Below are 17,669 nucleotides of genomic sequence, written 5' to 3'. Positions count from 1 at the left end.
GAGGGGAACTCTGCATATCATTTTAAAGCCGTATCGCCCACTTATACTACCGCTTGGTGTTTATTTTATGTCCAAATGCAACTAGTAATATAATTTAATATAATAGTCATTAAATAAATAGCGTCACCTACCACTGCGTAGGTGACCTTCCCGTCACCTACGCAGTGGTAGGTGACGCTATTTATTTAATGACTATTATATTAAATTATATTATTTAAAGTCTTTATAAACCCTCCACACATCTTTCACGCATACTTAAAACAATTCAAATGATCTTAAAACACACAAAAACCTAATTCATTTGAACATGAACATTTAAATGGGTATTCAAATGTCAATTTCTTTTTACAACCATTAACTGTACTCAATTGAACTTTAAAAACTGCAATGCACTGAAACATAGTAAGTTAATCGAGGGGAACTCTGCATATCATTTTAAAGCCGTATCGCCCACTTATACTACCGCTTGCTGTTTATTTTATGTCCAAATGCAACTAACTGTCTTTTTAATTGTATACTTCCAAAGACATGCTCCAGGGCAGGGGCGCTCACACTTTTTCTGCAGGCGAGCTACTTTTCAATTGACCAAGTCGAGGAGATCTACCTCATTCCTATTTATAATTTATATTTATTTATTTATGAAAGAGACATTTTTGTTAACAAGTTAATGGTGTTTAATGATAATACAAGCATGTTTAACACACATAGATTCCTTTCTTTCATGAAGACAAGAATATAAGTTGTGTATTTGATGCTGATTACTTGCATTCATTGGAATTAGACAGTAGTGCTGATAACGTCCGCATTTTCAAATGGAGGGGAAAAAAAGTCCTCCTTTCTGTCAATACCACATGAAAGTGGTTGGATTTGGCATCTCATTGTCCAACTTGCATACTCGTTTTAAACACTTTGTTATGAGAGTAGCATATGTGTGTGGCCCTTTAATGTCTGGCAGCAGGTGAGTGACGTCAGTGACTGTGCGGGTGGGCAAGCAAGTGAGAAAGCGGTCGCTGAGGGCGGGGAGAAATACATTGGCATCCAATTCCGTAGCTTGCTAGCTTGTGCACACTAGCTTTCTGAGACTCTTATTTTGTTAGCACAGGCAGGATGAAACAGGTCTTTTATGGTGAAGACAGGAACTGTGCTGTCGGTCTTTAGAGTTTTGAGAGTAGGTAAGGAGTCTCTAGAAATAAAATGTGTTTCTCTGCGTCCGCTCTGTTAGTGATTTTTTTCTTAAATATGAGCTCGCAGCAGCCAGCGTCATCTCACAAGATCCTCGGGTACCGAGAATGTCAAACAACTGACGAAAGTGAAGTATTGGTATGATTAATGATTGCTCATTTTTATGTCTATTTTTTAATGCCTGGCTTGAGATCGACTGACACACCCTCCGAGATCGACCAGTCGATCGCGATCGACGTAATGGGCACCCCTGCTCCAGGGGATAGGTTGATTGGCAACACTAAATTGGCCCTAGTGTGTGAATGTGAGTGTGAATATTGTCCGTCTATCTGTGATGGCCCTGCGATGAGGTGGCGACTTGTCCAGGGTGTACACCGCCTTCCGCCCGAATGCAGCTGAGATAGGCTCCAACCCGCCATGGCCCCGAACAGGAAAAGCGGTGGGAAATGGATGGATGGATGGACAAAATTAGAAAAAAAGGGCTTAACATAATCACACCACGTTGTGATCATATGTACTTTTGCATAACATCTAAATTGAATGTAATGTAAAAAATGAAAAGATTATAAACAATTAAGAATGTAGGGTGGTTACTTAGTTACATGCGAAAAGCAATTCAATATTAGTCATCATAAGCTACATAGTTCAATATATTTAACTCAGCTTTGTGTTTGAGCTAACTGTTCTGATTGCTGCATATAATTTGGCCTTTAAAAAATTCTGTGGACTAATAAAACATGAGCTTGGACCCACTAAACGCCTCCAAGCTGCACTTTAGACTCTCATGGGGTCTCATGTAACAAGCATTGTGTGGATTTAAAATAAATAAACGCTCAAATCCAGAAAACATTGTAAGCGAGTAAAAATTCAGATGTGCTAACTTGTTCGCAGGCACAAATCCAAGCACATTTTTTTGTTACATTGCAATCTACCGTACTTGGAATTGATCCCAGATGTCTGTGTGGCTTGGCACACCCAGGCCACGCCCTTTATAAATGCAGAAATCATATTAAAGGAGCAATGTGACTGAGTACTGCATGCATCGCCCGATTAAGACTCAGGTATGCTCGTTTCTCCTGTTTAGAGCAATTAAAAAGAGGGTTGAACATGTGTGCTATGGGAACAGCACAGGGGCTAAAAAAAGAAATGGTCAGGCATCAGGAAAAAAGTGAAATAGCAGATAGATAGATAGATGTACATAGCAAAAGCAGATGAGCGTTGGAAAAAATAGTCGCTGCAACTGTCCCCCTTCGTCTCCCTGCCGAGGCCAAGTGTCGGGTTTAGGCGGTGGAGGGGTAATTGTTCATATCTCTCTAATTGATCAGTTTGAGGAGTACAAGTTGGCACTTTTTATGTGGACCGTTACCCAGCATCACCTTTGTGTGTCACCAAAGTATCTACGATAGCTATGAAGTTGGCGTGAGGCAGCACACATTTCCACTTCATCAGTCTTGATACATCTCAACTATGCCAGAAAAAGGGTTTACAGCAGGTTTTTGGGCGTATGCAACCTTGTTACATTAGGCCCCTGGTGTAACTAGTGTTCTGAGCACACAAGAGTTTCTAAATACCAGTTGAAAAATGCAACAGAACAGATCTTTTCTTACTGTGAAGGCCAAGAATTGGTGGGGAAAGAGGCGGAGGGTTGGGGAAGGTGAACTTGACAGTGTACTCCTTGGGCCTCTTGAGCAACTCTGGGGCCTCCAGGCTCTCCTCTTCCTGACCTCCCTTCTTCTTGCCTTTTTGTTGTTTTCTCGTCAGAACCTCTTTTGTTTGCTTCTCCTAAGAGCATCGTCCAAATAAAGGACAGAGATGAGAGTCGGCTTCCTCAAATCTAAACGCTCAGTTGGGACGACAAAACTCACAGCCTGTTTGGTAGATTTGCCACCAGCCTTGAGGTCCTTAAGTTTCTTCTCCTGCTTGTCATACTGTTTCTGGAGTTCTTTTTGCTTCTGGACATACATTTTCTTGAAGGTCACTATAAAAACACACATGAAAACAGTTAATTACATTAAGCAACTTATAAAATGACTCTCAGACCTACAGTTGTGATCAAAATTATTCAACCCCCACACAATTTTGGTGTTTTAGAAAGTTGTATATTTATTCCGTATTTTGTTTAAAGTCATATCAAATAAATATGCATTAAATAGACAAATGCAACTTGAATTACAACAATATATTTTGTACCATACCAAACAGTGTCCTTTCTCTTAATATCTCATTGACAAAATTATTCCACCCCTTGAAGATCATAACTCTTAAGAACAGAATTTGAATAAGGTCTTTTCAATCAGGTGTTGAAAATACCTGTAGATGTGATTACAACCATAACGAGCAACAATTAAACTGATTGAAAAAGACTGACGCTCAGCTTCTTGTAGATGGTCAATGGTGTATTTGCAACATGGTGAAGTCCAGGGAATGGTCAAAGAGAGGAGGTAATTTCTCTTCATAAGAAAGGATATGGATATAAGAAAATAGCAAAGACATTACACATTCCAAGAGACACAGTTGGGAGCATAATTCGCAAGTTTAAAGCTAAAGGCACAGTGGAAACACTACCTGGGCGTGGTAGAAAGAGGATTCTGTGTGCAACTGCTGTCCGGTATTTGAAGCGTACAGTGGTGAAAAACCCCCGGGTAACAGCTGAGGAACTACAACAGGACATTGTAGAGGGAGGAACACAGGTTTCGTCCCAGACAATAAGGCGCGCAGTACGAGATGATGGCCTCCATGACAGAACTCCCAGGCGCACCCCACTTCTGACTACCAGGCACAAGAAAAATTGACTCCAGTATGCCAAAAATCATCTGGACAAACCCCAAAGGTTTTGGTAAACTGTTCTATGGAGTGATGAGACAAAACTGGAACTCTTTGGGCCTATGAATCAACATTATGTCTGGAGGAGAAAAAATGAAGCTTACAAAGAGAAGAACACCTTGCCTACTGTTAAGCATGGTGGGGGATCAATCATGCTCTGGGGCTGTTTCTCTGCCTCAGGTACCCGGAATCTCCAGCGCGTTCAAGGCATTATGAATTCTGTTTCCTACCAGGATATATTAGCTGCAAATGTCATGAAGTCAGTGACAAAGCTGAGGCTTGGGAGACGTTGGACCTTCCAACAGGACAACAATCCCAAGCATACCTCCAAATCAACATCAGAGTGGTTGCAGAAGAAGGGCTGGAAGACTCTGGAGTGGCCTTCACAGTTGCCAGACCTAAATCCAATAGAAAACCTGTGGTGGGACTTGAAGAAGGCAGTTGCAGCATGCAAGCCCAAGAATCTGAATGAACTGGAGGCCATTGCCCAAGAGGAATGGGCTAAAATACCTGTAGATCGTTGCCAGAAGCTTGTGTGTGTCCGGTCACATTTGAAGGATGTAATTACTGCCAAAGGGTGTTATACCAAGTACCATATTATTCGGACTATAAGTTGCGTTTTTTTTTGTAGTTTGGCCGGGGGTGAGACTTGGCCAAACTATTTAAAAAATTAAAAAAAATAAAAATATTTATTTTTATTTTTTTTGGTTTGACCGGGTCTCACCCCCCGCTGGACTGTGGAGAAGACTGCGACTTATAGTCCGAAAAATACGGTACTAAAGATGCATGTAACTAGGGGGTTCAATAATTTTGTCAATGAGATATTAAGAAAAATGTCCTTTTTTGGTATTTTGTAAAATACAGTGTTACAATTTAAGTTGCATTTGTGTATTTGACACATCTTTATTTGATATGACTATAAACAAAATACGGAATAAATGTCCAACTTGCCAAAACACCAAAATTGTGTGGGGGTTGAATATTTTTGATCACAACTGTACGTAGTAATACAATGGAACCCTACAGAACAGCAATCTGTATGTGGCAGCAGCGCCGTGGTCGGGGCGGAAGGAAGATGACGTCATTATATAATTTCTATAATTGGCAATGATGCATGTATTTTGTTAAAGGATTAAAACATTGTACAGTACATATATATTTAAATACAAACATTTGTGTTATTATCAGTTATTAGTATCAACAATCATAAATAGTATTTTACCTGTTCCATTATATAGTTTTGCTCTATTTTTGGTGATTCTGGGTTTTTCAAAACCCAAAACCAGTTAGCACATTGTGCAAATTGTAAATAAAAACAGAATACAATGATTTGCAAATCCTTTTCAACTTATATTCGATTGAATACACTGCAAAAATAAGATAATTAATGTTCGAAATGAGAAACGCAATTATTTTTTGCAAATAATCATTAACTTATAATTGAATGGCAGCAACACATCGCAAAAAAGTTGGCACAGGGGCATTTTTACCACTGTTACATCGCCTTTCTTTTTAACAACACTCAGTTAACGTTTGGCAACTGAGGAGACCAATTTTGAAGCTTTTCAGGTGGAATTCTTTCCCATTCTGGCTTGATGTACAGCTTAAGGTATTCAACAATCCGGGGTCTCCGTTGTGATATTTTACGCTTCATAATGCACCACACATTTTCAATGGGAGATAGGTCTGGATACAGACAGGCCAGTCTCGTACCCGCACTCTTTTACAATGAAGCCACGCTGCTGTAACACGTGCAGAAAGTAGCTTGGCATTGTCTTGCTGAAATAAGCAAGGGCGTCCATGAAAAAAACATTGCTTGGATGGCAATATATGTTGCTCCAAAAGCTGTATGTACCTTTCAGCATCAATGGTGCCTTCACAGATGTGTAAGTTACCCATGCCTTGGGCACTAACACTCCTCCATAACATCACAGATGCTGGCTTTTGAACTTTGCGCCTATAAAAGTCTGGATTTTTCTTTTCCTCTCTGGTCCGGAGCACACAACGTCCACAGTTTCCAAAAACAAACTGAAAAGTGGACTTGTCAGACCACAGAACACATTTCCACTTTGCATCAGTCCAACTTATATGAGCTCGGGCCCAGCGAAGACGGTGGCGTTTGTGGGTGTTGTTGATAAATGGCTTTTGCTTCGCATAGTAGAGTTTTAACTTGCATTGACAGATGTAGCGACAAACTGTAGTTACTGACAGTGGTTTTCTGAAGTGTTCCTGAGCCCATTTGGTGATATCTTTTACACACTGATGTCGGTTTATTGATGCAGTAATTCGAGGGTTCGAAGGTCCCGGGCATTAAATGGTGGTTTCCGGCCTTGCCGCTTACGTGCAGTGATTTCTCTAGATTCTCTGAACCTTTTGATAGTATTACAGACTGTAGATGGGGCGGTATAGCTCGGTTGGTAGAGTGGCCGTGCCAGCAACTTGAGGGTTGCAGGTTCGAATCCCGCTTACGCCATCCTAGTCACTGCCGTTGTGTCCTTGGGCAAGACACTTTACCCACGTGCTCCCAGTGCCACCCACACTGGTTTGAATGTAACTTAGATATTGGGTTTCACTATGTAAAGCGCTTTGAGTCACTAGAGAAAAGCGCTATATAAATATAATTCACTTCACAAATCGTGAGATCGACAGGTGGATCGGTGCGGCGTCTTCAGTAATGCGGACGTTGTACCGATCCGTTGTGGTGAAGAAGGAGCTGAGCCTTAAGGCAAAGCTCTCAATTTAACGGTCGATCTACGTTCCCATCCTCACCTATGGTCATGAGCTTTGGGTCATGACCGAAAGGATAAGATCACGGGTACAAGCGGCCGAAATGAGTTTCCTCCGCCGTGTGGCGGGGCTCTCCCTTAGAGATAGGGTGAGAAGCTCTGCCATCCGGGAGGGACTCAAAGTAAAGTCGCTGCTCCTTCACATCGAGAGGAGCCAGATGAGGTGGTTCGGGCATCTGGTCAGGATGCCACCCAAACGCCTCCCTAGGGAGGTGTTTAGGGCACGTCCAACCGGTAGGAGGCCACGGGGAAGACCCAGGACACGTTGGGAAGACTATGTCTCCCGGCTGGCCTGGGAACGCCTCGGGATCCCCCGGGAAGAGCTAGACGAAGTGGCTGGGGAGAGGGAAGTCTGGGCTTCCCTGCTTAGGCTGTTGCCCCCGCGACCCGACCTCGGATAAGCGGAAGATGATGATGATGATGATGATAGATGGTGAAATCCTAAATTCCTTGCAATAGCTCATTGAGAAATGTTGTTCTTAAACTGTTCGACAATTTGATCACGCATTTGTTCACAAAGAGGTGACCCCCGTCCCATCCTTGTTTGTGAATGACTGAGCATTTCAATGAAGTTGTTTTTACACCCAATCATGGCACCCACCTGTTCCCAATACATGTTAGATGAGCATTCCTCAACTTTTATCAGTTTTTTTTTGCCACTTGTGACAGATTTTTTGAAACATGTTGTAGGCATCAAATTCCAAATGAGTTAATGTTAAATACTTACAATAGTTTCCTCTGTAATAGTAGAGTTTCTGGTTGTCTAAATGCATGATGTCAGTACAAACGTCATCCAGGAAGCTTTGGTCATGGGAAACTATGAGAAGAGTCTTTTTCCACCCTTGAAGATAGCTGTAGGGAGGAGAGTTGTGCATATGAGATCCATCCATCCATCCATTTTCTACCGCTTATTCCCTTTTGGGGTCGCGGGGGGCGCTGGCGCCTATCTCAGTAACAATTAAACAACTAAAACTGATGAGTCGTCTTAGTTGTTTACATTGAAAGAAAAGTTGATTTGAATTTGTTGTGCTTTTGTTATGCTGTTCTTGCTCACTTTTTGTCTCTCACATAATCAATAAAAATTACCTACACTTAAGTCATTGCCAATAATGCAAACAGAAATGCTGACTCCTACATTTATTTAATCATCTATAGTCCTCTAATCTTTGTTCGAATTCCAAATCAAACAGCTAATACTATTCATTACAAGGTGAATCATCACGACTGGAAAGAAGTCTTGTCTTTATCAGCAACTGGAGAGAGAAATCTATGACAAAAGTGTACTGTACTTGTTGAGCCAGATGACAGCGTTCAGGTCCAGATGGTTGGTGGGTTCATCCAGCATCAGCAAGGTGGGTTCCATGAACAGAGCTCTGTGGGTGTTAAATATGTGAATGAGACCCATTGACAAAAATGATAATTACAGGTATCCCAAGTATTGATATCGGTCTGATAGCAGCAAAAACCCCAAGTATCGGATGATTTTGGCTCAATATATGAGCGCCGACTTAAGCAGTCCTGCAGCGCGTTTAACTTGCAAAGTTGGATAGCCAGTTAACATCTTAATGTCCTCCAATAAGCAAACAAGTTTGATCTTTTATTTTATTTTAGGGATGTCGTTTATAAAGGTAAACATGGTAGGCTATATGCTACTCAGAGCTAGCAGCTACACAACAACTAAGCACACAAGATCAAAGTACGAATAAGTGTCCTTAATTTAGTTCTTCTCGAAAAGTGGAGCGGGTTGCGATCAGTATCATGCAGTATCATGCTTAAAACCCTGCCTTAAAAAACTGTGCACTACAAAATGTGCTCATTGTAGCCATTAATCTTGAATTGGTATAAACAAATAGAAAAAAAATCTGCACAATTTGTTTTATTCATTTTTGTTTTGTATGTAATTTATTTATATATATTAGGCTTCTTAATTATTTTTTGCTGATTAATGTGAATCTATCATTTATTGAGTTTGTTTAAACAAACATAAGTATCCAATGGTTCAACAGAAATAATTAAGAAGCACTGCCTTAATGTAAAAATACTGCAGTATAAAACATCCCATTTGTCAATATAAACAAGTATCAAATAATTATTGCTGCATATAACGTATACATGAGTCTCCAAAGCAGAAAAGTACAACAAAATATCCACAAACAAACGTCTCCGAATCAATCAACTTCCTGCATCATGCCCTTAATAGTAAAAGTATGTATTACGATTTGTCCTGATACTGTATCAAAATATTATCAGTTACAGCACAACACGCAAGGCTCCAATATTAGTATCGTATTGGAAGTTGTACCGGAAACACCCCTAATGATAATTGAACTGACAAGTCTATGACTGCTAAAATATGAAAAATAGGTTATGCACCTGGCAAGTGAGACTCTCATTCTCCAACCTCCTGAGAACCTTTTGGTGGGTCTGTTCTGCATCTCAGGAGTAAATGACAACCCAGCCAATATTCTCCGTGCCTTGGCTTCAGCTGATGCAGCTCCAATTGCTCTCAGCTCCTCATAGACCTGTTCCAAAGAGGAGAGTTTATCAGGTTATACCAAGCGTATCTAGATACAATGCCGACGAAAACAGTGATAAAAGCAGAATAAAAGCCTAAATAGCTATTTGTGCACTGAAATGAGGCACTGTTAAAAGGTCAGCATCCACACACACACACACACATCTATATTGATCTCTATGAATATATAGATCTTTAAATATATGAATAGATTAGAGATGCGCGGTTTGCGGACTCATCCGCGGAGTCCGCGGATAAACTGCGGGTCGGGCGGTTGACATGACGAAAAAAATATATTTTAATTAGATTCGGGCGGGTGGCGGTTGAACCATCCGGAAATATTTGATATGCATGGTTCTGTGATCGGTATCCTTTGCCATTCAAAGTGCCATTTAAGACCCGGCGAAGGAGACAATAAGAAACGCTATTATTCTCCTGAATGACTGCCAGTAGTCACCCAGATAATAAGTGTTAGGGCGTGCTATGAAGCCATTGGCTTCGTCACGTACTACAATATGTATGATCTGCTTGTCAGTCCAGCATCATGTTGTGTGGCTTCCGCGGTAACACGCACACGACTGCAAGGCATACTGGGTGACACAGAGTACACTAATGGTTGTGATATAAACAATTTTAACACTCTTAGTAATATGCGTCACGCTGTGAAGCCACACCAATTAAGAACGACAAATACATTTCTGGAGAACATCCTCACAGTAACACAACATAAACGCAACCCAACAAATACCCATAATCCTTTGTATTCATTACACTTCCTGACTATTTTATACACCCCGCTAGCAGCAAACCCCGCCAACTCTCCCCCGTGCGTCGGTAAGGTGGGCGGGGTCGGGGGCGCGGGGGTGTAAAATATATTCAGGAACTGTCACGGATACAAAGGAGTATGGGTATTTGTTGTGTTGCGTTTATGTTGTGTTACTGTGAGGATGTTCTCCTGAAATGTGTTTGTCAATCTTGTTGGGTGTGGCTTCACAGCGTGGCGCATACTAGTAAGTGTTAAAGTTGTTTATATCACAACCATCAGTGTACTCTGTATCACCCAGTATTCCTTTCAATCTTAAACTTGTAATTGCGGAAGCTGCATACGACATGTTGCCGGATCGTCAATCGGTTCGTTCATGTTGTTGAAGGTGTCTAAGGCAATTGCTTCACAGAACGCCCATATTCTTGTAATCAGGATGAACGCTATTGGATAGTCGCGGGAACGTTAGCGGCTCCAATTGTCCTCATTACTCTGTGAAACAGGTTTAAATAACTCTGTGAGTGGTAAAGGCGGACAACCTCTGATGAATTCCAGCGGGCGGTTGGGTACGGTCCTGATAAAATGTTGGTTCGTGTGGACGGCGGGTGGATGACGACTTTGGTGATGCGGATGATATAATTGCCTATCCGCGCATCTTTAGAATATATATATAAATATATATATATATATATATATATCCGCGACCCCGAAAGGGAATGAGCGGTAGAAAATGGATGGATGGATGGATATATATATATATATATATATATATATATATATATATATATATATATATATATATATATATATATATATACACAGTGGGGCCAGAAAGTATTTAGTCAGCCACCGATTGTGCAAGTTCTCCCACTTAAAATGATGACAGAGGTCTGTAATTTTCATCATAGGTACACTTCAACTGTGAGAGACAGAATGTGAAAAAAAAATCCAGGAATTCACATTGTAAGAATTTTAAAGTATTTATTTGTAAATTATGGTGAAAAATAAGTATTTGGTCAATAACAAAAATTAAACTCAATACTTTGTAATATAACCTTTGTTGGCAATAACAGAGGTCAAACTATTACTATAGGTCTTTAACAGGTTTGCACACACAGTAGCTGGTATTTTGGCCCATTCCTCACGATACATGGCCCCATTCATTCTTTCCTTAACACGGATCAATCGTCCTGTCCCCTTAGCAGAAAAACAGCTCCAAAGCATTATGTTTCCACCCCCATGCTTCACAGTAGGTATGGTGTTCTTGGGATGCAACTCAGTATTCTTCTTCCTCCAAACCTGACGAGTTGAGTTTATACCAAAAAGTTATAATTTGGTTTCATCTGACCACATGACATACTCCCAATCCTCTGCTGTATCATCCACGTGGTCTCTGGCAAACTTCAGACGGGCCTGGACATGCACTGACTTAAGCAGGGGGACACGTCTGGCACTGCAGGATTTGATTCCCTGTCGGCGTAGTATGTTACTGATGGTAACCTTTGTTACTTTGGTCCCAGATCTCTGCAGGTCATTCACCAGGTCCTCCTGTGTGGTTCTGGGATTTTTGCTCACGGTTCTCATGATCATTTTGACCCCACGGGATGAGATCTTGCGTGGAGCCCCAGATCGAGGGATATTATCAGTGGTCTTGCATGTCTTCCATTTTCTGATAATTGCTCCCACAGCTGATTTTTTCACACCAAGCTGCTTGCCTATTGTAGATTCACTCTTCCCAGTCTGGTGCAGGTCTACAATTATTTTACTGGTGTCCATCGACAGCTCTTTGGTTTTGGCGATAGTGGCGTTTGGAGTCTGACTGTTTGAGGCTGTGGACAGATGTCTTTTATACAGTGGAGGACAGAAGCGCTTCTTAAAGAAGAAGTTACAGGTCTGTGAGAGCCAGAGCTCTTCCTTGTTTGAATTGACCAAATACTTATTTTCCATCATAATTTACAAATAAATTCTTTAAAATTCCTACAATGTGAATTCCTAGACTATTTTTTTTTACATTCTATCTCTCACAGTTGAAATGTACCTATGATGAAAATTACAGACCTCTGTCATCATTTTAAGTGGGAGAACTTGCACAATCGGTGGCTAACTAAATACTTTTATTGCCCCACTGTACATACGCGTCAAACCCGCTGTGACACAGATTGATTCTGTTTCATTGTTTTGAGTTTTTTCTTGTTGTTCCTGATGTATTCACTGCTTATGTTTTTGTATTTGATACCGCCCGCTGGAATTCATCAGAGGTTGTCCGCCTTTACCACTCACAGAGTTATTTAAACCTGGAAAAGAAGCTGCGTGATACCCACAGCTGATTCTAATCAACCTTTCCTATTTATTCCCTTCAATTGTTTGTTTTATTGCTGGTTAATGTTTTATACTGCATGCAGCACGCTACGCTTCACATCCCCAGTTTGGTAAAGACCAATCCCGTCCTGCGCCTTACTACCTGTACCGGCAGTCTGCCTGTTTGACTGCTCTTCGTGTTTTGTGCCTGAACTTTTTCTCCTGGTACCTTTTTGTTTTATTGGCATCGTAGTTTTTGTATTATGAATCACTGACAGTATGGATAATAAAAGACTTGTCGCACTCATTGCTCTTGTCTTCTGTGCTTTTTGGGATCCACCACAGTAAACCACAACATATATGCATAATGTCCCACTGGGTAGCAACTTGAAAAGCTTTTTTTGGAAGTGTTGTGAACACAGCGCTGTGGGGTGACTGTCCGTGTGTGCTATGGCGCATCATCAAAAAAGTAGCGGCTTATAGTCTGAAATTTGCGGTAATCATGTTATCCACCAATCACACTAATGCAATGACGCATTCACAAAACTTGGAATTCTGAACATTATGAGCAGGCCGTTAAAACTACTTTTGCTCAATTTATATACAACTCTTGCATGTCGCATGTACTCGTACTAGTCGAGTTTCACCTCACCATAATCTCTCTTTTTCTAACGGACTCAGAAAAGATGAAGCCATTCGGTTACTTAAGGAATAAGTGCACCATCTTATATTAATTACATTTATAAATAATTCTAACTTTTACCTTTTCCAGTCTGTCTGACACACTGTCTTCGCCCTTCTCCAGAAGAGCCTGAAGCTGCTTTTCCTCCTGCAGGAGTTTCAGGCGCTTTGTGTCTGCCTTGAGCACCGCCTGCACAGCCGGCGTGTCATCAGCCACCACCTCTGATTGCACACAGACACAGAAGCGTGTGAGCGTAGGACAGAAAAAAAACATGACAAAAGGCATACAACGCACCCTGCTCACACAGCAGCACATCAATGTTCGGGGGAATGCTCAGAGCTCTGTTGGCAATGTGCTTCAGTAATGTGGTCTTTCCTTTGCTGGAAGAAAAGTTGCATATTTCTATTTCTGGGGGTGTGCATGCATTAGAGGGAATGAGTAGTTGCACAATCATGATCAATTTCAAAAGTGGAATCAGATATTTACCCATTTGGCCCCACCAAACCATATCTTCTTCCTGCCACAACAAGGAGGTCAGCGTTGACAAAAAGCTCCTTGCCGTGAGCGGAAATACTGAATTTCTCCAGCTAGTGAACACAAACCAGGACTTTATGTGAATACAGTTAAGAGGCAAATTGGAACAAGTGTCATTACAACATTCATGAAACAATGAGTAACCTTGATATCCGAGGCATTCTCCAGCATGGCTTGTCTGGAGGACATTTCTGCCTGGGAAATGGAGAAATCTCCCTCTAAGGCGCTCTGGGCACGGAGGTTGGCCACCTGACGCTCAAATTCCATCTGTGAGTAAACGTGCAAAATCAATCTATCAATCAATCAAGGTTTATTTGTATAGTCCCTTATAAAATCACAATAGTGCACAAAGTGCTTTACAGGACAAATAAGTAAAATCAAGTAAAACCACACGGATTAAAACAGTAATAATACATACTTATAGCAATTACTTGTTAAAAAATATCTGAACAAATGTCTTATTGAGATTTAAAAACATTTAGCTTCGTGATGGCTCGGAACTCAGGTGGGAAGGAGTTCCATAACTTGGGTGCCAAAGCGGAAAGAGAACGGTCACCCCATTTTTTAAGTTTCTTCCTTGATACTTTCAAAGATGTGTGTAAAGATGAGCGCAGATTCCTTGGTGGGTGGCTAACAGTAAAGATATCAGCCATGTATGCTGGGGCCAGACCACTGATGGAATTAAAAAACAAAAAGAAGGATTTTAAAATGTATTCTAAAACATACCGGGAGCCAATGTAGAGCACAGAGAACCGGGGTAATATGGTAAATGGCAAATGGGTTGTACTTGTATAGCGCTTTTCTACCTTTTTAAAGGAACTCAAAGTGCTTTGACACTATTTTCATATTCACCCATTCACACAAATATTCACAACACTGATGGCGGGAGTTGCTATGCAAGGCGCTAACCACGACCCATCAGGAGCAAGGGAGAAGTGTCTTGCTCAAGGACACAACAGACATGACTAGGATGGTAGAAAGAGGGGATTGAACCAGTAACCCTCAAATTGCTGGCACGACCACTCTCCCAACTTTGCCACGCCGTCCCCCATATGGACATGTTTTGGAGTATGAGTCAGGAGGCGAGCAGCTTGCATTTTGTACTAACTGGAGCTCGTGGAAGAGTGACTGATTTTGTCCATTATAGAGGGCATTACAGTAGTCCAGTCCCAGAGTTGATGAAGGCATCCATCTATCCATCCATTTTTCCTACCGATAATTCCCTTTGAGGTCGCGGGGGGCGCTGGTGCCTATCTCAGCTACAATGAAGGCATGAATGGCTTTTTCATGGTCTGCCCTTTGCCAAAAGTCTCAGCTGGAAAAAAACTGCTCTAACCAAGGAGGTAATTTTTTTTTTTTCAGATTTAAGGTCACACCCAAATTTTGGGAATCAATAAAATGGTACGTCAACTTACAAGTCCAACTTATGAGCATTCTGAGATACGAGCTGTGTCTTTGATTTTTGTAATGTTTTAAGCTGAGCATAAATTTTAGTTACGAGCCTCCCCACTGCTTTTTAGTGTAGTGATTGTCAGAATGAACCCTGTAAGATCTTCTGCACGAAATCATCCTTTGTCGTTTGCCATCAACAGTCCAGAAGCAACACAACCCTGGCCTCCAAGTTCAGGAAATAAGAAAGTGAGTGCAAAGGAGACCGCTAAGTAGAATAAGTGAACGACACCCGCCAATTTAAAGAAACAACCCACAAAAAACATAACCGACTGAGCAGCCGACCCAACAAGCAAGCCGGCGCACCAGCTATGACGCCAAAACAACATCCAATAAGTGGATATTTTGCATGAAAATATATGAATAACCTGCCAATAGTGTGCCTGACGTGTCTCAGTTCGTTCGGTCTCCTGACTACAAACAGGACCACTGAGCATAACACTTCCTTACTAGGCCTTTTAATTGATCAAGGTACAGACATACATATCGCTTGCTGTCAGCTTTAACCTCTGATATGTCACACAAAAGGTGCCTGTGTGCAACAGAAACAATTACATTTCCTATTGTTATACAACAGAGAAGCAGCCAGAAAGAGCCACCGCATTAGTCCACTTCCCAAGGTAAATGTTGTGCAATATTTTTACATTACTTAATAAAACCTCGTCTTGGTCTCATTGATGTCAAAATATGAGCGCTACGAAGAAGAGTACAGTTACGTGCAAACTCTGACTGGACCATCAGATCATCGGCCTAGTCATGAATCACATGATCACATGTGAGTTTTGTTGGCCCTTCGTTGGAGCCACGAACTCATATGAGTGGTGTACATTGAACACAGGAAGTGAATAGATATTTTTGTGATTGTTGTGACATGTTCAAGGGGTAGGATTATATAAGGGTTGCCTCTTCCTATATCTTTTTTATTCATTGTGTCAAGTTGTGCAATTGTGAGCATCAGATGTGATCCATCCATTCATTATCTACAGCTTCTCCCTTCTGGGGTTGCGTGGGTGCTGGAGCCTACCCAGCTGCACTTTGGCAGAAGGTAGGGTATACACCCTGGACAAGCCGCCACCTCATCGCAGGGTCAACACAGATAACAGTGTAACATTATATGCATGTGAGAAACAAACTCAAACCTACTGTAGTTTGTATAGATTTTGAAACAATACTTCAAATCTAAAAGTAATACACATGTTAAAATAAGGTTTTTGGGAAAGGGAGACAAGCATTAATTAAACTAAATTGAATTACTTTTAAAGGGTGACACTGATTTGAGAGACGAGTAATTTAAGTCATATGCTCAATCATAGAACAAATTGAGCTCATATGATGGAGGTGCCAATGTAGAGCCAATAAACAATTTTTCTTGACCAGAAACAACACTAACATTAGGGATGCAGAATTTGTTTTTCCAGATAACACTGACATAAATACATTCCTTTTTCTCAAGATTGATACTGATAGTTTTTTCCTCATGGGCGGAATGTTTGCTGAACATTTGGAGTAAATAGAGCCAAAATGTCTTCATCTGAAACCGTGCAGTCCCAGGCCATTAAACAAAAAAAAGGAGGGGCTTTATTAGCTTACCGTGACCTTAATCCGATAATTACAGTATATAAAATAGGTCCAATCAAAAAAACGCTAATGAGGCGGATTTACCAGTGTTATTTCCATTGAAGCTAATCTTCATTATCAGTATGAAGGCATAGTTCCTCGCATCAGCCAGATAATTATTTATCCAATATTTATTGCGCAACCCTAACTGATATAAAAGATTGCTCAACTCCGCTGAGCTCAATTCTACCTCCAAATCTATCCTCAAAACTCAAATGTTCAAAATGATTTTGAATCGGTAAATACCACGACTGTAACTGTTGGTATACTCTGAATAATCTGGGAAAAATAAACGTAAGGGAGAGGAAGTCTTTATTGCATTATGCGCCAACTCGGTAAACAATGCAATCTTTGGCTTGTCGGAGTCACTGCTAGCGATAGTGCCAAGAAAAAGCCAGCGCTTGAAAACTTTTTTTCGCTTTTTAATTCTCCTGTTCTAGAACACTTTGCCTTAAAATTCATAAACAGACAACGACAAGAGGACAAGACGAAATAAGCGTGCCACAATTGTTCAGGAGAGATGGGGAAAGGAACTACACGATGGAAATACTAATGCTGCACTTTAACTATAGCTTATGACATACTGTTAAATACCTAATAAATATGAAAATGTTATTGTTTTTAGCCGACTTTAGCCATAGTGACTCACAGTGAAAATAAATTCCTGTGTTTGCGCTTTTAACCAGTGAACGCACAGACACACAGGTACACATTCATGCACGCGCACAAGCAATGTGCCCTTGTCTATTCAGTAACTAGTTGGCTATCGTACATATACTATAATCCAGTGGTTCTAAACCTTTTTTCAGTGATGTACCCCCTGTGAATATTTTTTTAATTCAAGTACCCCCTAATCAGAGCAGAGCATTTTTGGTTGAAAAAAAGAGATAAAGAAGTAAAATACAGTACTACAGTGGGGCAAAAAAGTATTTAGTCAGCCACCGATTGTGCAAGTTCTCCCACTTAAAATGATGACAGAGGTCTGTAATTTTCCATCATAGGTACACTTCAACTCTCCCA

General features: G+C 40.9%; 1 protein-coding gene across 1 annotated transcript in view; it reads right to left on the bottom strand.

The window, feature by feature from the left end:
• abcf1 (ATP-binding cassette, sub-family F (GCN20), member 1) overlaps nucleotides 1-17,669 on the bottom strand; it is a 63,240-nt gene that overhangs the window by 27,351 nt on the left and 18,220 nt on the right. The window contains exons 10-18 of the mRNA XM_061908339.1: nucleotides 13,728-13,850; nucleotides 13,536-13,636; nucleotides 13,344-13,429; nucleotides 13,131-13,270; nucleotides 9,165-9,313; nucleotides 8,081-8,164; nucleotides 7,519-7,643; nucleotides 3,048-3,160; nucleotides 2,790-2,964 (exon numbers count right to left, since the gene is read on the bottom strand). Coding sequence (XP_061764323.1) covers nucleotides 2,790-2,964; nucleotides 3,048-3,160; nucleotides 7,519-7,643; nucleotides 8,081-8,164; nucleotides 9,165-9,313; nucleotides 13,131-13,270; nucleotides 13,344-13,429; nucleotides 13,536-13,636; nucleotides 13,728-13,850 — 1,096 coding nt within the window. The remainder of the gene's footprint in view (nucleotides 1-2,789; nucleotides 2,965-3,047; nucleotides 3,161-7,518; nucleotides 7,644-8,080; nucleotides 8,165-9,164; nucleotides 9,314-13,130; nucleotides 13,271-13,343; nucleotides 13,430-13,535; nucleotides 13,637-13,727; nucleotides 13,851-17,669) is intronic.

This window comes from Nerophis ophidion, linkage group LG08 (genome assembly GCF_033978795.1).
Source record: "Nerophis ophidion isolate RoL-2023_Sa linkage group LG08, RoL_Noph_v1.0, whole genome shotgun sequence".
Classification (NCBI taxonomy): domain Eukaryota; kingdom Metazoa; phylum Chordata; class Actinopteri; order Syngnathiformes; family Syngnathidae; genus Nerophis; species Nerophis ophidion.
Note: the sequence above shows the minus strand (reverse complement) of the source record. Positions and strands in the feature narration are given on the sequence as shown.